This window comes from Penicillium cinerascens (genome assembly GCF_028974065.1).
Source record: "Penicillium cinerascens strain IBT 15544 chromosome Unknown scaffold_4_segment0_segment1, whole genome shotgun sequence".
NCBI classification, from domain to species: Eukaryota; Fungi; Ascomycota; class Eurotiomycetes; order Eurotiales; family Aspergillaceae; genus Penicillium; species Penicillium cinerascens.
In genome coordinates, this window is record NW_026695298.1 from 4278124 (window position 1) to 4293731 (window position 15608).

Genomic DNA, 15608 nt, shown 5'->3' on the forward strand with positions numbered 1-15608 from the left:
TGTCCAAGCGTTGTTCAATTGTAGAGTGAGCCCACACTATAAAGGCAAATGGCGTTATCGATAAGCGCATCAAACCCGACCTCGTCAACGTCCGCGACGAACGGAGCCTCGTCCATTGCTCGCTTCGCTGGTAACCCTCGACTGTCTCATGATCCCTTTCCTCTAAAGCTGTTCTCCTTCATCAATTTCTCAATCCATACAGCTGAGGTCATCTGCTAAGCCTGCTTCTGAGCCATCTTCCTGCAGCAAAAGCAGGGTCTTTGAGCACCATGATCGAAGATGAGATCTACCGCACCTCCTCCCAATACCGACTATGGTCTTATACAAAGCCATCGCTTCAGTCCCTGCGAAACAAAACGAATGATGTCGCCAGTCAACGCGTGCGAGCTGCGATACAGCGAAGTCGCGAATCCCATCCGTCCGCCACACTATCAGCGGCCGGGACCCCGCAACCTGGGAGCGATGGCGAAACAAAGAGATCCGATGAGAAGCCAATTGAGTGTCTGACCCCAGAGGAGGAGCTGGTTTTGGTCACATATTACTGTGAGAAAACGTTAGAGCTGGGTGATGAATACAAGCCTCCTTTGCCCACCATGGTCCGGGTAAGTTGGAATTTAAGAGACTCGAGGCAGTTGGAGCTGCCAACAAGAGAATCAAACTGACGTCTTCATCTTAATTCATAGGCAACTGCCATACAGTACCTCCGCCGATTCTACCTGACCAACTCTCCGATGACCTATCACCCCAAAGATATCATGGCGTGCGCGCTCTTCCTCGCGACCAAGACCGACAACTACTACATGTCCCTCCGGCAGTTCGCAGCCGGTATCCCAGGCGGACCATCGGAAGAGAAAGTCATCGCCCCCGAATTCCTGATTATGCAAGGACTCCGTTTCACATTCGACGTCCGGCACCCGTTCCGCGGACTGGAAGGCGGCGTCATGGAGCTTTCAGCAATTGCACAAGGACAAGGCCAACCCGCACCCCATCTACCCAACCAAACACCCCAAGATCTCCAGCGCGGGCTTCTTGCAATTGCGCCATCTCCTACACCATCTTCCTCAATCGCAGACCGAATCGGCCGCGCTCACGGCGCAACACGCGAGTTACTCAAATCTGCCGCCCAAATGACAGACGCATACTTCCTCTATACCCCTTCACAAATATGGCTTTCGGCCTTCCTACTCGCAGACCGGCCGTTGGCTGAGTTCTACCTCGACACCAAGCTCGGTGGTCCCCTCGCACAAACGACCGACAACAACCAAAACAATCTCCAGAACCCTCTCTATGAACTTCGCATAAAACTCTTTCAGGTCATCTCTGATTGCGCCGCTCTTCTCCAGTCATACACACCTCTCTCCTCCGACCCAGATCAAATGAAGAACCTTAAGCGCATCGCAAAGAAGCTCTACCACTGTCAAAACCCCGAGAAAGTCAACCTGAAGCGCGACTCGGCCCAGCCGCCGCCTTCTGCGACTGACTCGGCGACGGTCTCTGAGACGGAGTCAGAGCGCCTTGCAAAGAAGCGCAAATTGGAGGAACAGAAGCGCAGTGCGAATGATATGTTTGGGCCGGAGCTGGTGGCTGAGCGGACTAAGCATTGATTGAGCGAATTGGCTTTTGTCGACTGCGTCAGCTTTGCAGTTGCCAGATATGTATCATGATAATTTGAAGCGGTTTGCAAGCCTGCGCCATGCTCGAAAGCTGGTTGTACGAACGACGAGACGAAGCTTTACAACCAAACCTTGTCATTACCATCGCTGCTGCTGCCATTTTCCACCGAGAACAGGTGTTGATGATTGGGCAGGTTGAAACTCGTACTGCGAGACCACTATTTGAGTGAACTACCACATGACGGGAGTTCACCACCGGGCATAAATTGGCTGATCTCTTACAGCCCCTGGAGCAGGAATCTGCAAATGAACCGAATCATTCAAAGTCGCAATCTAAACGAACTTACACAATTTAAATTCAAATACATCTATCTTCTACTACATCACGAGATCTACGATTATCAAAAGCAACACTACTGGTAGAAGTATAAAACAGAAGCCATTTCATGTCATCGACCCGAAGATCCGTAGATACATCGACACGCAGAACAGCAGAACGATCCAGCGTCCCAAGGGAAGCACCAGATTCTCTATCAAAGATGCACCACGGCGGGTGAAAACAACCGTAAAAAATGAAAATTCGACCAGCAGGCATGTCTGCTGTGTGTCGAGGGGGAATGGGTTCGTCACAGCAAAAGGAAATCACAGGAAAACAATAAACTGATCGCCCACCCCGTGCTCAAAATCTAATGAGGAAGGATAGCGGACCAGGAAGCCTCCGATCTAGAAACAAAAGGAGTAAAAAGAAGATCCAAGATGGAGATCACGGAGCCAACCCTTTTTTGGGGGTGGTGGGTTTCCGGTCCCGGATCACTGAACTTTTAGGCAGGCAGTTCCTTCGATTCTCGTCTAGCATGTCGTCGTCATCAGGAGAAAGGAAAAATGGAAGCACAGGATGCTAAATACTCGGGTGAGTAGCTTAGACGGCACCGGCGCTGACCATCTTGTCACGGAGGTACTTCTTGTACTGGCCGATGCTGCCATCCCAGCGGCGGACGGTCTTGTGCTCGCAGACCATGATGTCCTTGGCGATCTTGTCGAGGAGACGGAAATCGTGAGACACAACGACGACACCACCGTGGAAAGCGTTGATGGCATCAGCCAGGGAGTCGATGGTGGGGATATCGAGACCGTTGGTAGGCTCGTCCAGCAGGATCATGTTGGGTGACTCGATGGCGAGCAGGGCGAAGACAATACGGGACTTCTGGCCCTCGGACAGGGTGCCCATGATGGCAGTCTGGGACTCACCGCTGAGACCGTAGCGGCCAAGCTGCTGGCGCCAGTACTGGTAGTCCTGGGACTTCTCGGGGAACTTGTCACGAACGAACTCCAGAGAGGACTTGGTCAGGTCAAGCTGTTCAGCGGAGTGCTGGCTGTAAATGCCGAGCTTCAAGTGAGTGTGACGGCTGACACGGCCACCGATGGGGCTGAGCTTGCCGGTCATCAGGCGGAGCAGAGTGGACTTGCCAACACCGTTGGGACCGACCAGTGCGGTACGGGAGTCCATGTCGACACCGAAATCGAGGTGCTCATACAGGGTGTCATTCCATTCGCCTGAGTAGGAGAAGCTGACATCGTCGAAGGAAAGAACGGGAGGAGGGAGCTTCTCGACATCGGCGAAGCGGAAAGTGAAGACACGGTCGGGGATGACGGGCTGGATGAAGCCATCGGCCTCCATCTTGTCGAGAATCTTCTGGCGAGACTTGGCCTGACGCACCAAGTTGGCGTAGGTACCAGCAGAGGCAATGAACTTCTTGATGTGCTGGATTTCCTCCTGCTGCTTGGCGTAGGCTTTCATCTGGTTGGTCTCCTGCTCGGAGCGGGTCTTGTGGTACGAATCGTAGTTACCACCATAGTAAAGAAGCTGCTTCATGCGCATATCGAGCATGTTGGTGCAGACACCGTTCAGGAAATCCATAGAGTGGGAAACCAGAACAAGAGTGCGGTCCCAGGTCTTCATGTACTCCTCAAGCCACACACAGGCCTCAAGATCCAAATGGGCCGTGGGATCGTCGAGCAGGAGCAGGGAGGGCTTGACGAAAAGAGCCTTGGCGAGGGCGACACGCATACGCCAACCACCGGACATGTCCTTGGTCTTCTTGTCGATGGTAGTCTTGTTGAAACCGAGACCGGTCAAAATGAGAGAGGCACGGGTGTGGAAAGTGGAGGGATCCATCTTGTCCATACGCTGCAAAAGGATGTCAGTCTTGATTTAAGAATTCAAGAATAGTGGTATGAATAACTCACGTCGTACAGATCTTCCAGGATAGGGCTGTCGGGGCCGTCCTGTTCGAGGACCTCCTCAGCCTTCTTCTCCATGCCGTCCAGCTGGGCCTGAGCCTCACGGACAACCCACTCCAGAGCACCAAACTCGGTGGGGGGAGCACCCTCGTTCAGAAGGTAAATATCGATGTGTTCGGGGATGGGGAACTCGCGGGTGGCGATCGCCTTCAGCAGGGTGGACTTTCCACAGCCGTTCTCACCCAGAAGACCGTAACGGCGACCGAAGTTCAGCTCGAGGGTGGAGTCGGTGAAAAGGACCTTGCCGTGGAACACCAGCGAGGCGGAGGTAATCTTGCAGTCACGGGAGGAGGGAAGGGACGACAGGACACCGGTAGTGACACGATCGGAGAGACCGTGCTTGTCCAGCTGAGAGGTGAGCTTCTCGACGTCCTTCATCTTCTCGTCGGTGGTAGCGGGCTGGTCGCCAGTGACTTCGTCCTTCTTGGACTTCTTGGCGCCAGCGTCGCCACGCTTGGCCATACGGGCGGCCTTGGAAGCAGAAACCATGGTGACGGGTATTGAAATGGAAAAGGGATGAAGGAGGAGGGGGAGGGAGGAAAGAGAGACGCGAAGAGACTGGCAAAGAAATGCAAAAAGAGACTGAAAGTGGAGCGGCGGGGCGGACAAGGCAGAGGGGCAGCGGGGAGTGTGAATGGTGAGCCCTTATCGATAGAACGAATTTGAATCGCTAATCTTTGACTTTCTTATAGAATGAGATATGAGGAATCTGAGAGTGGCGATAATAGAAACTCCTCGGATGATAATTCGATTTTGCCCTGTCGAGCGTCAAAATCCAAAATTTAAAAAAAATTCGAGCGGTGGGCCAAACAGCGAATACGTAGCATCTGATTGGGGCTGACAGACGTCACCGCACTCGGGCGTTGTTGCCTGAGGTGTCCACTCATTTGCCACTTGCGGTTTGTTTCACTTCTAAGTACCTTGAGGTCCGTAGGTACAGACTATACATAGTCGGGCAGCTAGGGAAGGACATAAGGGTGGACTTGTTCCGTGGTCTTTCCTAGTAGGCCAACCCCACGGATACGGGTACATCTGAACGAATATACCCATGCTCCACCGAGCACTGCGTCTAGCACTGCACTTGTTGCTAGATACATCGGTTCCATGGCCAAGCCAGCCACCGACGATCCTAGGACAGAGGTTGCTCGCTTCATTCAAATTTCCCTGGCTACTGCGGCCCGGGGCCCCTCGTACTTTTGGCAGATAAGTTCGCCTCAAATCACGTCCAAGAATACCAAGTCACCAAGTACATAGCACCGCCTGCGTAGGAGAATATCTTTCTCATTTATAATTGACACATTTGAACTAAGCTGCATAATGTCTGACCCCTTGGTCTGAGATTCATCAGCCTGAAAACTATACTTTCAAATTTTACCATCTTATCTACCTATATGGCTTTAGGTCTGTTTATTTTCCCCTGACATTAGGAATTATGGATCAAGCTAGTTTAAGCTAGAAAGCGAATACGCACTAAACAAAGTTTTGTATACTGGTACCACTTCGTCAATCATATTGGGCTTGGTAGCATAGAGCAGATAACTTGAATGAACATCAAGACAGCTCGTCTGACTCTGAATCGATTCAACATTTGAATTATCCTTATAAACAGGGTCACTCCATCGCCCCCTGTACTCTTTTCCAATGTTGGGCAATCTTTCTCTTTGGACCACATGCCCGAGGGAGATCTCCCAAGTCAATCCCCAACATGAGCATGTATCCCCAAAGACCCTCGCGGTATTTATATCTACACCTCACCAACATCTCTCCAATGAACCCCATCATCCCCCTGAAACCTGAAAGGGCAATCCCACGCACCAAGCACGCGGATACTCCATCCCCCATTTCGCCATAAGACTCTTCAAATCCGCTTCATGCCCGGGTACAACATTGACAAAAATGCGATCTCCATGAGACTTGGGCTCCGAATGTACGGCGCCTTCATCCTCGCCGACTCGAAAGAACACACTTTCGCCCGACCGCGCCTGAACGATGGTGTGGTGTCCCAGTTCTGCGGCGAGTCGTGTCCGCACGGTCTCCGCTGCCATAGCGCAGCCCACGCACCGGACAGATAGACAGACGTGACCTGGATTGGCGGCGCGTACGCTGCGTTTAGCGTTGCGTTGAATGGCGCGGGCTGATGGGCTTCTTTTTTGGGGAATGAAAAGTGTCCCCGGGCCCAGGAGGGTGGTGGTGAGCTTCCAATTTGTCGGGTTGGGGGTTGATGTGATTACTTGGATTCTTTCTGTGGATTCGAGGACTTTGCTTCTTTTTGGTTGGCTGCTGCCTGGATGGGTCATTTCATCACGGCTGTACAGCCGGGAGAGTAGTGAGCGGCGCCGATATGATCGCATTGTCCCTGAAGCCGGCGAGAAGAATAGATCGTCCGTGTGCCAGCGCGGGATGTCGAATTCGTCTGATCCCGTGCTGGCTCTGATGGTAAGCCAGTAGTTTGAGAGATTGTTGGCTCTTAGGAACTCGTGTACGAATGCCAAGAAGGAGAATAGAGGGGTCAGAAGTGGCCCGTTGATGGTGGCTTCGGCCCATGTATGAAATGAGGAGGGTAGGCGATTTTCATCGAGCGTCAAGAGTGGTCCACAGTATGTCCATGAGGAAGAGATGTTGAGGGTGATGGAATTTTCTAATGGCGAGCATTTCTTGTTGTCGGTTTCCAAGAATTGCGTGGGATAGGAGAACACCTCGAAGTCGGGCAGCGAACTTGCGTCCATGGTGGCTCTGGGAGATCAGATAAGAAGTTTGGTACAGCCGATAGATTTAAGGGTTGTCGAGCTTGAATCCGCGGTGGTCAAACGCGCCAGAGTCGTGGGACAAGGCTGCTCGGGCCTCGCCCTCCTGCATGACGCCCATGTGACAGTGGTGTTTGAGAGGCAAGCTAGTGAGACTGTGGCTGGCCACGCTGTGCTGTGCGCTCATGTGTCTCGCCAGATGTCGGAGAGCCGCCAGTACGGACCCGCCACGACTCGGGCAGCAAAGTGGTGTTCGTGGGAGTTCGCACCGATTCGGAATAGCTTCTTACGCCTTAATGGAGCTAGCGATTTGCACAATGAAGACCCTACTGAGATTGTGGATTCTGGAGTTCGGCATTTACTTTCTTTGTGTGCTCAAATATTACCCCGCCGACGTTAGTGCAGATAGACGCATCTAGCTCGGCAAGCTGCAGATCTGGCATCTGTTTGGTGTCAGCGTAAGCAGCTCCTTCAACTTAGGTGTTCACTGATTACCGTAGTTGCTCTGAACATTATTTGCAGGAAAGGCGACTTTCCATCGTCGTATTTGCAATTTCGATTCTTTGTTTGTATAAAGCGGTATTGATGGTCATGGCACGATTACGGAGTACACATTAACTTTCCTATAAACTCTAGAATAGTGGAGATAGTCAAATTGTCACCACAAAATCGGATTCAATGTACCATTCAATTCTTTTACATAGCTACCAATCCGCTAATCATAATCGTCATCACTTTCATACAATAAATCCATCTAAACGTCCAGGGTCCGGCCAGTCTTGGAGCTCTCACGAGCCAACTCGATCAGCCGGATCACCTGGCTAGCCTCAGCACCGCTAGCGGGCAAGTCGCCTTCGCCACCAAGGGCACGGACGAGCTTGCGGTAGTACTCAGTGTAGGTGGGGGGCTCGACGGTGGGAACGATCTCCTTGACGGGCTTGCCGTTCTGGATGGTGGTGATGATGCCGTAGCGCTCGCTGGGCTCGCGGCCATACCCGTTGTCCTGGGGCATGATTCCAGCCTTGAGCTGGTCTTCTTGGATGTCGAGGTGGTACTGATTGATATGTTTAGCTGGGTTCTTTGGAGTAGATTATAGGAGATCTCACCTTCTTGAAGCTTCCCTTCTCGCCGCGCACCCAGAAGCGGAGCTGCTCGTCCTCGGGGCTGACGACAGTCGCCTTGGCAGTGACCATCATGTTGTTGGGGTAGTGCAGCAGCACGGTAAAGGAGTCCTCAAAGCCGGAGGTGTTGGAGGCGCGGGCGGAGCCGATGAAGGCCGTCACGCGCTTGGGAAGGCCGAGCAGATGCACTGCTTGGTCCAGAAGGTGAGTGCCCAGGTCGTAGATGGCGGAGCCACCGGGGATGACCTTGTTCTTCCACTTGTGAGACTCGGCGGCGGGCTCCTCAGGACGGTGACGGTCAAAGTGGGTTTCGAACTCGGAGATGCGGCCAAGGGCGCCGCTCTTGACGAGCTTGGAGAGGGTCACGAAGTCGGCATCCCAGCGGCGGTCTATAGAGCGACATTGTTAAAGATGCTTCGTTTAAAAGTGGTACCACGTGGGGTGACGTACTCTGGTACACGGCCAGAAGCTTGTTCTGTTTGTTGGCGATGGCAACGAGCTCCTCGGCTTCCTTGTGAGTGGGAGTGAAGGGCTTCTCGCAGACGACTGCACAGTATTTATATCAGTAATGATCATATTTGGATCGGAGATTCCGGCACGTACCGTGTTTGCCAGCCTCCAAAGCCAGCTTGCATAGATCAAAGTGGGAGTCCGGGGCGGTAGTGACGATCACCACATCCACTGCCGGGTCCTTGACCATGTCATCAGTAGTGCGGAAGGACTTGACACCAGGGTGGTCCTTCTCCGCATCGTCGTCGGACTTGGGAGTGCGCTGCACAACCGCATAAAGCTTGAGCTCGGGAAGCTGCTCCACGAAGGGAATGTGGAAGATCTTGGCACTGAAGCCGTAGCCGATCACACCAACGTTATAGGTCTTGGAGGCCATGATTGAATAGACGGTTGAGGGAGTATGTAGAAGTCAATTGAAGAGCAGAAGTCGCGCTTCTTATTACCCCCACGGATTTCGCCCACCGATGCGGGGGAAGGTCCTGGCGACGGCAACCTCTGGCTCGGGCGGGGCAAGTTCCAAAAGCCGACTCGGTCGGCCTCCCGTGGCAACGTGTTTCTCGGCTTGCCATCACTACGGACCACTGTCACCCCAATGGTTTTACATGGCGTTTTCAAAGGGGTTTACTTGGTTGTTAAGCAATTGGCAATTCCTGCAATTTCTGCACACTATCTTGGCCTTGGCAATGGCTCTAGCCACGCTACAGTCCCCACTATTTCTCATCCGCAGCCTGTTCCTGGTTCATGCTTCCTGTACCCCAACACATCGCGTCACTTCAATCGCATCCTAATCATTTTCGATTAGTAAATGCACGGAAATATGGTGATAATTAACTCCGAAAACTCCGAACGACTCACTCTTTGGCCCTCGGGCTGGCATAGCTCGCTCTTGTACACGAGGTTGGGGTTCCCGACCGTTTCGAAGGCAGGCACGTCATCCTCGGGCATGAAGGACCGCACACTGCGGTCTTTCATTCCCTGGGTGCTGTAACCCTTCACAGGGCCGTTCTTAGCCGCTTCCCGCTTCTGCTCTACGGTGCTTCGGACATATTCCAAATAGGGAGGGTTGCCCGGATAAATGACATTGTCAGCAGCCAGAACTGAGCCGGGCTGGATCATTCCAAGCTGTTCACAGAGCTTGAGGTCTGTCGTGTAGGCCGGCTTGTAGTGGTCAATGAACATAAGCTCGATCTTCTTTACCTCGCCACTCTTGAACAACTTGTCGAGCGAAGTATCACTGCGGCCGACGATGACGCGTACAAAATCTCGCAGACCAGCGAGTTCTATGAGCATATTGGCAATGGCAGCCCACTCCGGGTTAAGTTCGAGGCTGAGATAGCGCTCGCCGCCGTTGCGACGCACGGCATCGCCGAACAGAATAGCGGAATATCCCACGTAGCAACCGAGCTCAATCATTGTCTTCGGCTTGGTTTCATTGATCAGATCCTTCACGATCTTCCCCTTGGGTACTCCGACTGTCATCAGGTGGTAGTCATTCTCGAATTCGTCAATTAGGTCGAGCACCTTCTGGGGATGTCCTCTGATGTCATCTATGTTCTTCTGGCCGTAAATGAAGTGCAGAAGTTTCATCTCACGACCGGGCTCACGCTATAGTAACCCTGGATGTCAGTCGCATTGATAAAAGTGTGGCTACTAGGTTCACGCACAGAGCGCTCCCCCGGGCGGGAGTGGGGAGGAGGCGACGGCGGATGTGTAGACATTCTGAGTGCGGAGAAGTACGACAGTCTCTGAGAAGTGGCGGGGGTTCGCGAGATAGGAAATATACCAAGACGAACAGGACGAAGTAATCTGAGTTCAAACATATGACGTTCAAAGAGCAGATGGCAAATCCCGAGTCTATATAACTAGCTAAGCAGCGATTAAATAATACGGTCCCGAATACGGTGGATCCCCTCGGGGATAAATACTTAACAGAGGTCTGGCTAACCCGACATCCCCTTCTCATTGGCAGGTGCACCGTGATGGCGTTATTGTGCCATGAATACGGAGACTCCGTACATGTATCCGAGACATCGTGGATTCGTTCGGAGCTTGGTGATTTCAGGCAATTAGGCCCGAATCTACCAAGCTCGATCTGATCGGAAACGACCTGTCATAATGTATTTTACATGAAACTGCTATACGCTTGCTACCGCTGTGCCCCTCCTTCCTGTCATCCGTCTTTTTAGACCGACCGAGTGATTTCAGGTTGGGCTATGCAACATGGCACATAGGTAGGCGGGTCCTCGTCGTAAACTCTTCCGTCTTGATACTCGGACAACTGGAGCAGTCCGAGTATATGTGGTCGTGAGTGGCTTGCTAGGTAAGCATACTTGGGGAGGGACTCTATGTGGACAGCACGGCGTAGGGGCTGTAAAGTATCCAGGAGTCGGAGTGTATTGTGAGTTGTGTTCCTATGGTTCAGGTTCTTTGGGCTAAGAGATAATCAATATGATATAGGATGGTTCGAAATCAGTTTCACCACTTGGATGCCTCTCATCGCGCGTATCTGTATTACTTTCTATCCTCATCCAGTTCACTGTTTCCTTCACCCGAAACCACGCACCCCTAACACAGTAAGTGTGGGGAGCACTCAACATGCGGTAGCTCTTGATGCGACCACAGGACAGGGATATTATGGTCTCTCATCCCAAGGCTCAAGTCGGCCCACAACCTGTGGCGAGCCAGGAGTGTCTAGGGCTTTTAAGGAGCCATCTGAGATTTCTTGATCTGTCAGCCAGCGGGTTGGCCTCCCATGTTTTCCCATAAAACCCAACACTACCTGGCGGTACTGCCGCGGCTGGCAAAAAGGCTCAGGAATCTGGGCTATCGGAGGCGATGTGCCAGCACTTCCAGTAAGATCCACAACAACAGCATCTGGGGATAGTAAGCTATCGAGGGCAGCATACACTGCAGCCTTGTACGGCGAATGCACCCAAAGTATTGCTTTAGACGGTCGAGCGGTGCCCAGCGCAGCCCGCACTCCTCTTGCAAGCCCGTTCGCATCAATCCAGTCACCATGGATTGGAAGAAGGCGGGGATGCACACCAGCATGCTGCGGGCGGCGAGCAACCAGTGCAACTGTGTGGCCACACTCCAGCAACCCGCGCACCGCAGGCAGAAGCATCCCTGTACCGCCTAGGACCAGGATTATTGTGCTAGGGTCCATATTTATAGCTCTCGGGTAGTTGGCTTTTCCCAGTTATGTGAACTGTCGCTAGCAGAAGGTGTGACACTGCCGGAAACAATTTTTGAGGTTCTTCTCGCCAGGTCTTGGTCATGCGCAATGGAGTGCTGTGCATGCTGACACTGTCGCGCGTGTCTCCACAACCCCACCGCTCCAAAAACTATAATCAGCAGTGAGAGGGGAGCTGGCTCCCAGGATCTGGATACGGCATAGCCCATACATTACTGATACATGGGCTAGAATTCCATGGAGTGATACGGTATTATAACAATGACTCATCGATCACTGTCCGGCAATAGTTACAATAACTACATTTCAGCAGGGATTGCTAAAAGAGAAACCAAAATTAGACTGGCGCGTTTCCGATTAGGGTTCGGGAATTAATTCGTGAGAGAACGGTGGTATATCTGATTTCGAACATCACTGTATCAGGCTCTGTGTACACAACGCACGATGACTCGTCGATTATTCGTCGACCTGCAAGCGCCGCTCACCCCTCCGGGTTCGCACGATCGCTCCTCTCTGCATTCCACCTCGTCCTTGCCTTCTTAGTCGACTTTTTCTTACCCTTTACCTCGCCCTGGCTGATTGCCCGGAGTGTCTTTCCCATGGCGGTCCTCACGATGCGACAACGAATCCATCTCCCTATGAACCCCATGAAGACTCTCCGAGCGTCAACCTCGGCTGAGGATTTACGGGGCTTGTTCTGGCACCTGTTCCGTATCGCTGTGTCACTCTCGCTGCTGCTTGTGGATAATACTGTTCTACTAATGGCAGTGTTACTCTCCCGACTCCACCGCGCTGCCGATCGGCGTCCGGCAGCATCGAAAGGGGTGCAGCTCTACCCAAAGACGGTGCTGATCACGGGAGTCGGTACACCGCACGGTCTGGCTCTCGCGAGAGCCTGGGAAGCTGAAGGCCACCGCGTAGTGGGTGCGGATGTCGCCGACCTCGATCTTCCCATTCGATCAGGCGGGAGCATGTCCAAGACACTGCTCGCATTCTACCGAGTTCCCAAGGGCCACTATATCTCGCGAATCCTGGATATCATCCATCGCGAGAAGATCGACCTCTGGATTCCATGCTCGCCCAAGGCGACCGCCATCGAAGATGCCACAGCTCGACAAGTCATCGAGAGCCGAACTAATTGCAGATGCATTACATTTGATACCGAGCTAATCACATGTTTTGTTCGCCCGGATTCCTTCAGGGAATTTCTGGAGGAACGAGATCTCCCCGTACTATCCTACTATCAGGTGCAGTCGCGCGATTCTATTCACAAAATATTGCACCGGTCACCGACCAAGTCCTATCGCCTCAGCTCGGGTGGAAGCGAGGCAGCCGTCTCTCTGCCAAAGCGTACTCTCAGCAAGACGTACTTGGAGGTTAGCGAGATCAAAATCTCGAAAGAACATCCGTGGGTCTTGCAGCAGCAGACTCGACTGGGAGAGTTCTTTGCAGACGTACTGGTTGTACGAGGACATATCCATGCCATCAAGGTTCGACTCTCAGATGCTCGTTCTCCTCACTGGGGTGCTTCACGACTCGATGAAGGCCTGGCTGCCGCTATCCATCGCCTCATGCAGAGTTTCGCGACCGAAGGAGGCCAACGTATGACCGGTCATCTGTCCGTTCGGCTGCTGGTCGACGAGGACTTCGATGTCTCGTCCGTTCGTCATACTATCCACATTGCGGATTGTGTCCCGGGCGCCGCAGCTGTCGAGAATCTCCTGCGTGATGCCACGTGCCCTATCTCTGGGTACCTCGCAGCCCTCCATTCGGAGCCAACAGAAGCTCCCCCTTGGAAGGTGACGGCGACCTTATCGCCCAACTCACCTCCAAAGTCGGCTGTCATGGCGAACGAGCTTGTGATTCATCTTCTCCCGCGTTCCCTGCCGCTCGAGTTCATCAAAGATGTGATCACAAAGCTCGAAGCAGAACTGGTGCCCTTCCTGTTCTGGATGAATCCGCAGTTCTCATTTCTCGACCCGTTGCCTTGGTGGTGGCATGTCCACTTTTACCAGCCACTGCGAGAGGTTTGGGTGCTGTTGAGGCGGACTCGAGCCTCGGGGTTGACTGGTCGTGTCGATGGTTGATCCTTTATGAATTACGACTCTATGAATAACGATGTGTTGCGTTGGACTACCGTGACCTTTTCGGGAAAGCTTATAGTTATCTTTAGCGTGTCATTGTCATCTCCGCATGTATGCAGTCGAAAGAATCACAAAATTATTCGACTCAGGCGGAAAGTGGGACCCAGTAAAGCATTAATTACTTTGATGACGACTGACGTCGCTGTTAGAGAAAAGGCGGTACGACTCCACCGTGGCTGACGAGGCCCAAAATAGAACCACGGGCTGTCGCCTGGGCGATCGTGAGGCACAGCGAGGAGTAGAACGCTAGATGGAATAGTTTCGTTTTGCAAGTACCTCACCCTCACACCCTATTTTCACGTCAACAACTTCATTCTTAACGATTTATCCACCAGTGTACGGAGTAAAGTGGCACTGCACGTACGAGGCTGACATCGAAGCCAAGAAACGTTCCTGGAGGCTGCGCGTCCCCCGAACAATCTTTCAGTCTTCAGCTGTCCATTCCCCAACTTGCGCCCGCCACATATCTGCGCATTCCTGACCGTGTCCGACCGAGTCTCCGCTTCCCTTTCTTCTCTTCCTTGCGATTCCGCGATACACCTGCCCTTCTTATCGGGTGTAATCCTGAAGGGTTGAAACGCCCTTGCAGTCCTTTTCCAGCATGGCACTGCGAATCCCACGGCCGTCAGGTGGGAACCTGGGGCGGACCAAAAACTTCATCCATTTTGCTCAGGCGTTTATCGTCTTCATTGCGTGGGCATTGACGATCGCGATCTGGACCAAGGGTGATGGCATCGATGGCCGCACCATCTTTTACTGGATCCTGGTGAGTTCTCTCGTTGGCTTCTGATCTGCTAAATTTGGAGGAACCTTGCAGCTGACATTTCTTCCCCAGTGCTGGGGCAGCGTCCCGGCCTTGGTTTATCTCGCCGCCGTGCCCATGTGGCCCCGCGCCCGTCGCTTCGGAAACGTCTACGCCTTCGCCACGGTCGATGCTATCTACGCTGTTCTTTGGTTCGCGGCATGGGTAAGTCTCGCTTCATACGTTGCTCAAGGAAAGTCCATCGGCAAGACCTCCAGCAGCGACAAGTCCTCCAGCTCTTCGAGCTCGCACAAATTCCGCCGGGCCACCGAGACCTCGAGCAGCGACAAGAGCAGCACCACAACCGCTAGCAGCGGGTCCGGCTGCGCCAACTGGGCGTACGGCAATGAAGCCAAGTGCAATATCAGCACGGCGACGACCATCATTGGCGTTGTCATCTTGTAAGTGGATCCAGCTGTTCTGACAATATAAGTCCAGTGCTAACGCTGAGGTCCTCATAGTGTTCTCTTCGCCATCACAGCATGGATGTCCTTCCGCAACGTGATGCACTTCCGCCGCACCGGAACCCTCCCTGACGCCGTCTCTGACCCGACCTTCGCTGCCCAGACCAAGGCCGCCTTCAACTCCAACCCGGCCCACGATTTCGAGGAAGACGAAGATGACTTCCGTTCCGGACGGGCCGGCATAGGCGCTGCCTCCTCCCGTGGTGACCGCGATGAGGACTATGCTCTGTTGCAGCAGAGCGAGGTGGACGATCTGGGCAGCCGGAACGCGATGCACGGTGCCTATGACCCTACCGCTCCTGCGCCCGGAGGTATCCTCCACGATGTCAACAGCACAGGCTACGGCGGTGCGCACGGGCAGCACAATATCCCATACACCCCGTCCGATTACGGGTCCGCCCACCCTGACTACGGGTCATCGACAATGAGCGGGTACGGACGAGTATGAGGTTGAAGCGTTTGTATGATGGAAGATTATAGAAGGACTGTGGAGGCTTGATGCCAGCTACGAATACCCCAAAATCATCGGGTCGCCCTGCCTTTGTGGTACCCTGGACATGACCACGGAGCGGTGTTGGCAGGCGCATAGTTTTGTTTTTCTCTTTGGCCCTCGTGGAGATTCTGCCTGGATGGTTCTCTTCCCGTGTTACTTTTTCGACGGGTCTGTAGCGATATTTTGTACTTTTGACGTGAATGAAGGCAAATAGACTTTGAAT

At 53.1% G+C, this 15608-nt stretch overlaps 8 protein-coding genes across 8 annotated transcripts; 3 read left to right on the forward strand and 5 right to left on the reverse strand.

Moving 5' to 3' along the window:
* Nucleotides 1-269: 269 nt before the first annotated feature.
* Nucleotides 270-1604, forward strand: N7498_010749 (TFIIH complex kinase subunit CCL1; the record flags this gene model as incomplete). Its single annotated transcript, XM_058457805.1, has 2 exons — nt 270-602; nt 684-1604. The coding sequence occupies 2 exons, from the start codon at nt 270-272 to the stop codon at nt 1602-1604; spliced, it is 1254 nt and encodes a 417-aa protein (XP_058304704.1).
* Nucleotides 1605-2532: 928 nt separating this feature from the next.
* On the reverse strand, nt 2533-4403 carry N7498_010750 (ATP-binding cassette family ATPase ARB1; the record flags this gene model as incomplete). Its single annotated transcript, XM_058457806.1, has 2 exons — nt 2533-3801; nt 3861-4403. 2 exons carry the CDS (start codon nt 4401-4403, stop codon nt 2533-2535), a joined length of 1812 nt encoding a protein of 603 aa, XP_058304705.1.
* Nucleotides 4404-5692: 1289 nt separating this feature from the next.
* Nucleotides 5693-6640, reverse strand: N7498_010751 (uncharacterized protein; the record flags this gene model as incomplete). Its single annotated transcript, XM_058457807.1, has 1 exon — nt 5693-6640. One exon carries the CDS (start codon nt 6638-6640, stop codon nt 5693-5695), a length of 948 nt encoding a protein of 315 aa, XP_058304706.1.
* A 772-nt stretch (nt 6641-7412) lies between these two features.
* N7498_010752 (putative NAD binding Rossmann fold oxidoreductase) lies at nt 7413-8665 on the reverse strand (the record flags this gene model as incomplete). Its single annotated transcript, XM_058457808.1, has 4 exons — nt 7413-7712; nt 7765-8168; nt 8230-8325; nt 8383-8665. 4 exons carry the CDS (start codon nt 8663-8665, stop codon nt 7413-7415), a joined length of 1083 nt encoding a protein of 360 aa, XP_058304707.1.
* Nucleotides 8666-9028: 363 nt separating this feature from the next.
* Nucleotides 9029-10007, reverse strand: N7498_010753 (O-methyltransferase; the record flags this gene model as incomplete). Its single annotated transcript, XM_058457809.1, has 3 exons — nt 9029-9073; nt 9145-9894; nt 9954-10007. The coding sequence occupies 3 exons, from the start codon at nt 10005-10007 to the stop codon at nt 9029-9031; spliced, it is 849 nt and encodes a 282-aa protein (XP_058304708.1).
* A 914-nt stretch (nt 10008-10921) lies between these two features.
* On the reverse strand, nt 10922-11455 carry N7498_010754 (uncharacterized protein; the record flags this gene model as incomplete). The annotated part of the gene is made up of 1 exon (XM_058457810.1): nt 10922-11455. The coding sequence occupies one exon, from the start codon at nt 11453-11455 to the stop codon at nt 10922-10924; it is 534 nt and encodes a 177-aa protein (XP_058304709.1).
* A 665-nt stretch (nt 11456-12120) lies between these two features.
* On the forward strand, nt 12121-13569 carry N7498_010755 (uncharacterized protein; the record flags this gene model as incomplete). Its single annotated transcript, XM_058457811.1, has 1 exon — nt 12121-13569. One exon carries the CDS (start codon nt 12121-12123, stop codon nt 13567-13569), a length of 1449 nt encoding a protein of 482 aa, XP_058304710.1.
* Nucleotides 13570-14227: 658 nt separating this feature from the next.
* N7498_010756 (uncharacterized protein) lies at nt 14228-15340 on the forward strand (the record flags this gene model as incomplete). The annotated part of the gene is made up of 3 exons (XM_058457812.1): nt 14228-14392; nt 14462-14829; nt 14890-15340. 3 exons carry the CDS (start codon nt 14228-14230, stop codon nt 15338-15340), a joined length of 984 nt encoding a protein of 327 aa, XP_058304711.1.
* Between the last annotated feature and the right edge of the window lie 268 nt (nt 15341-15608).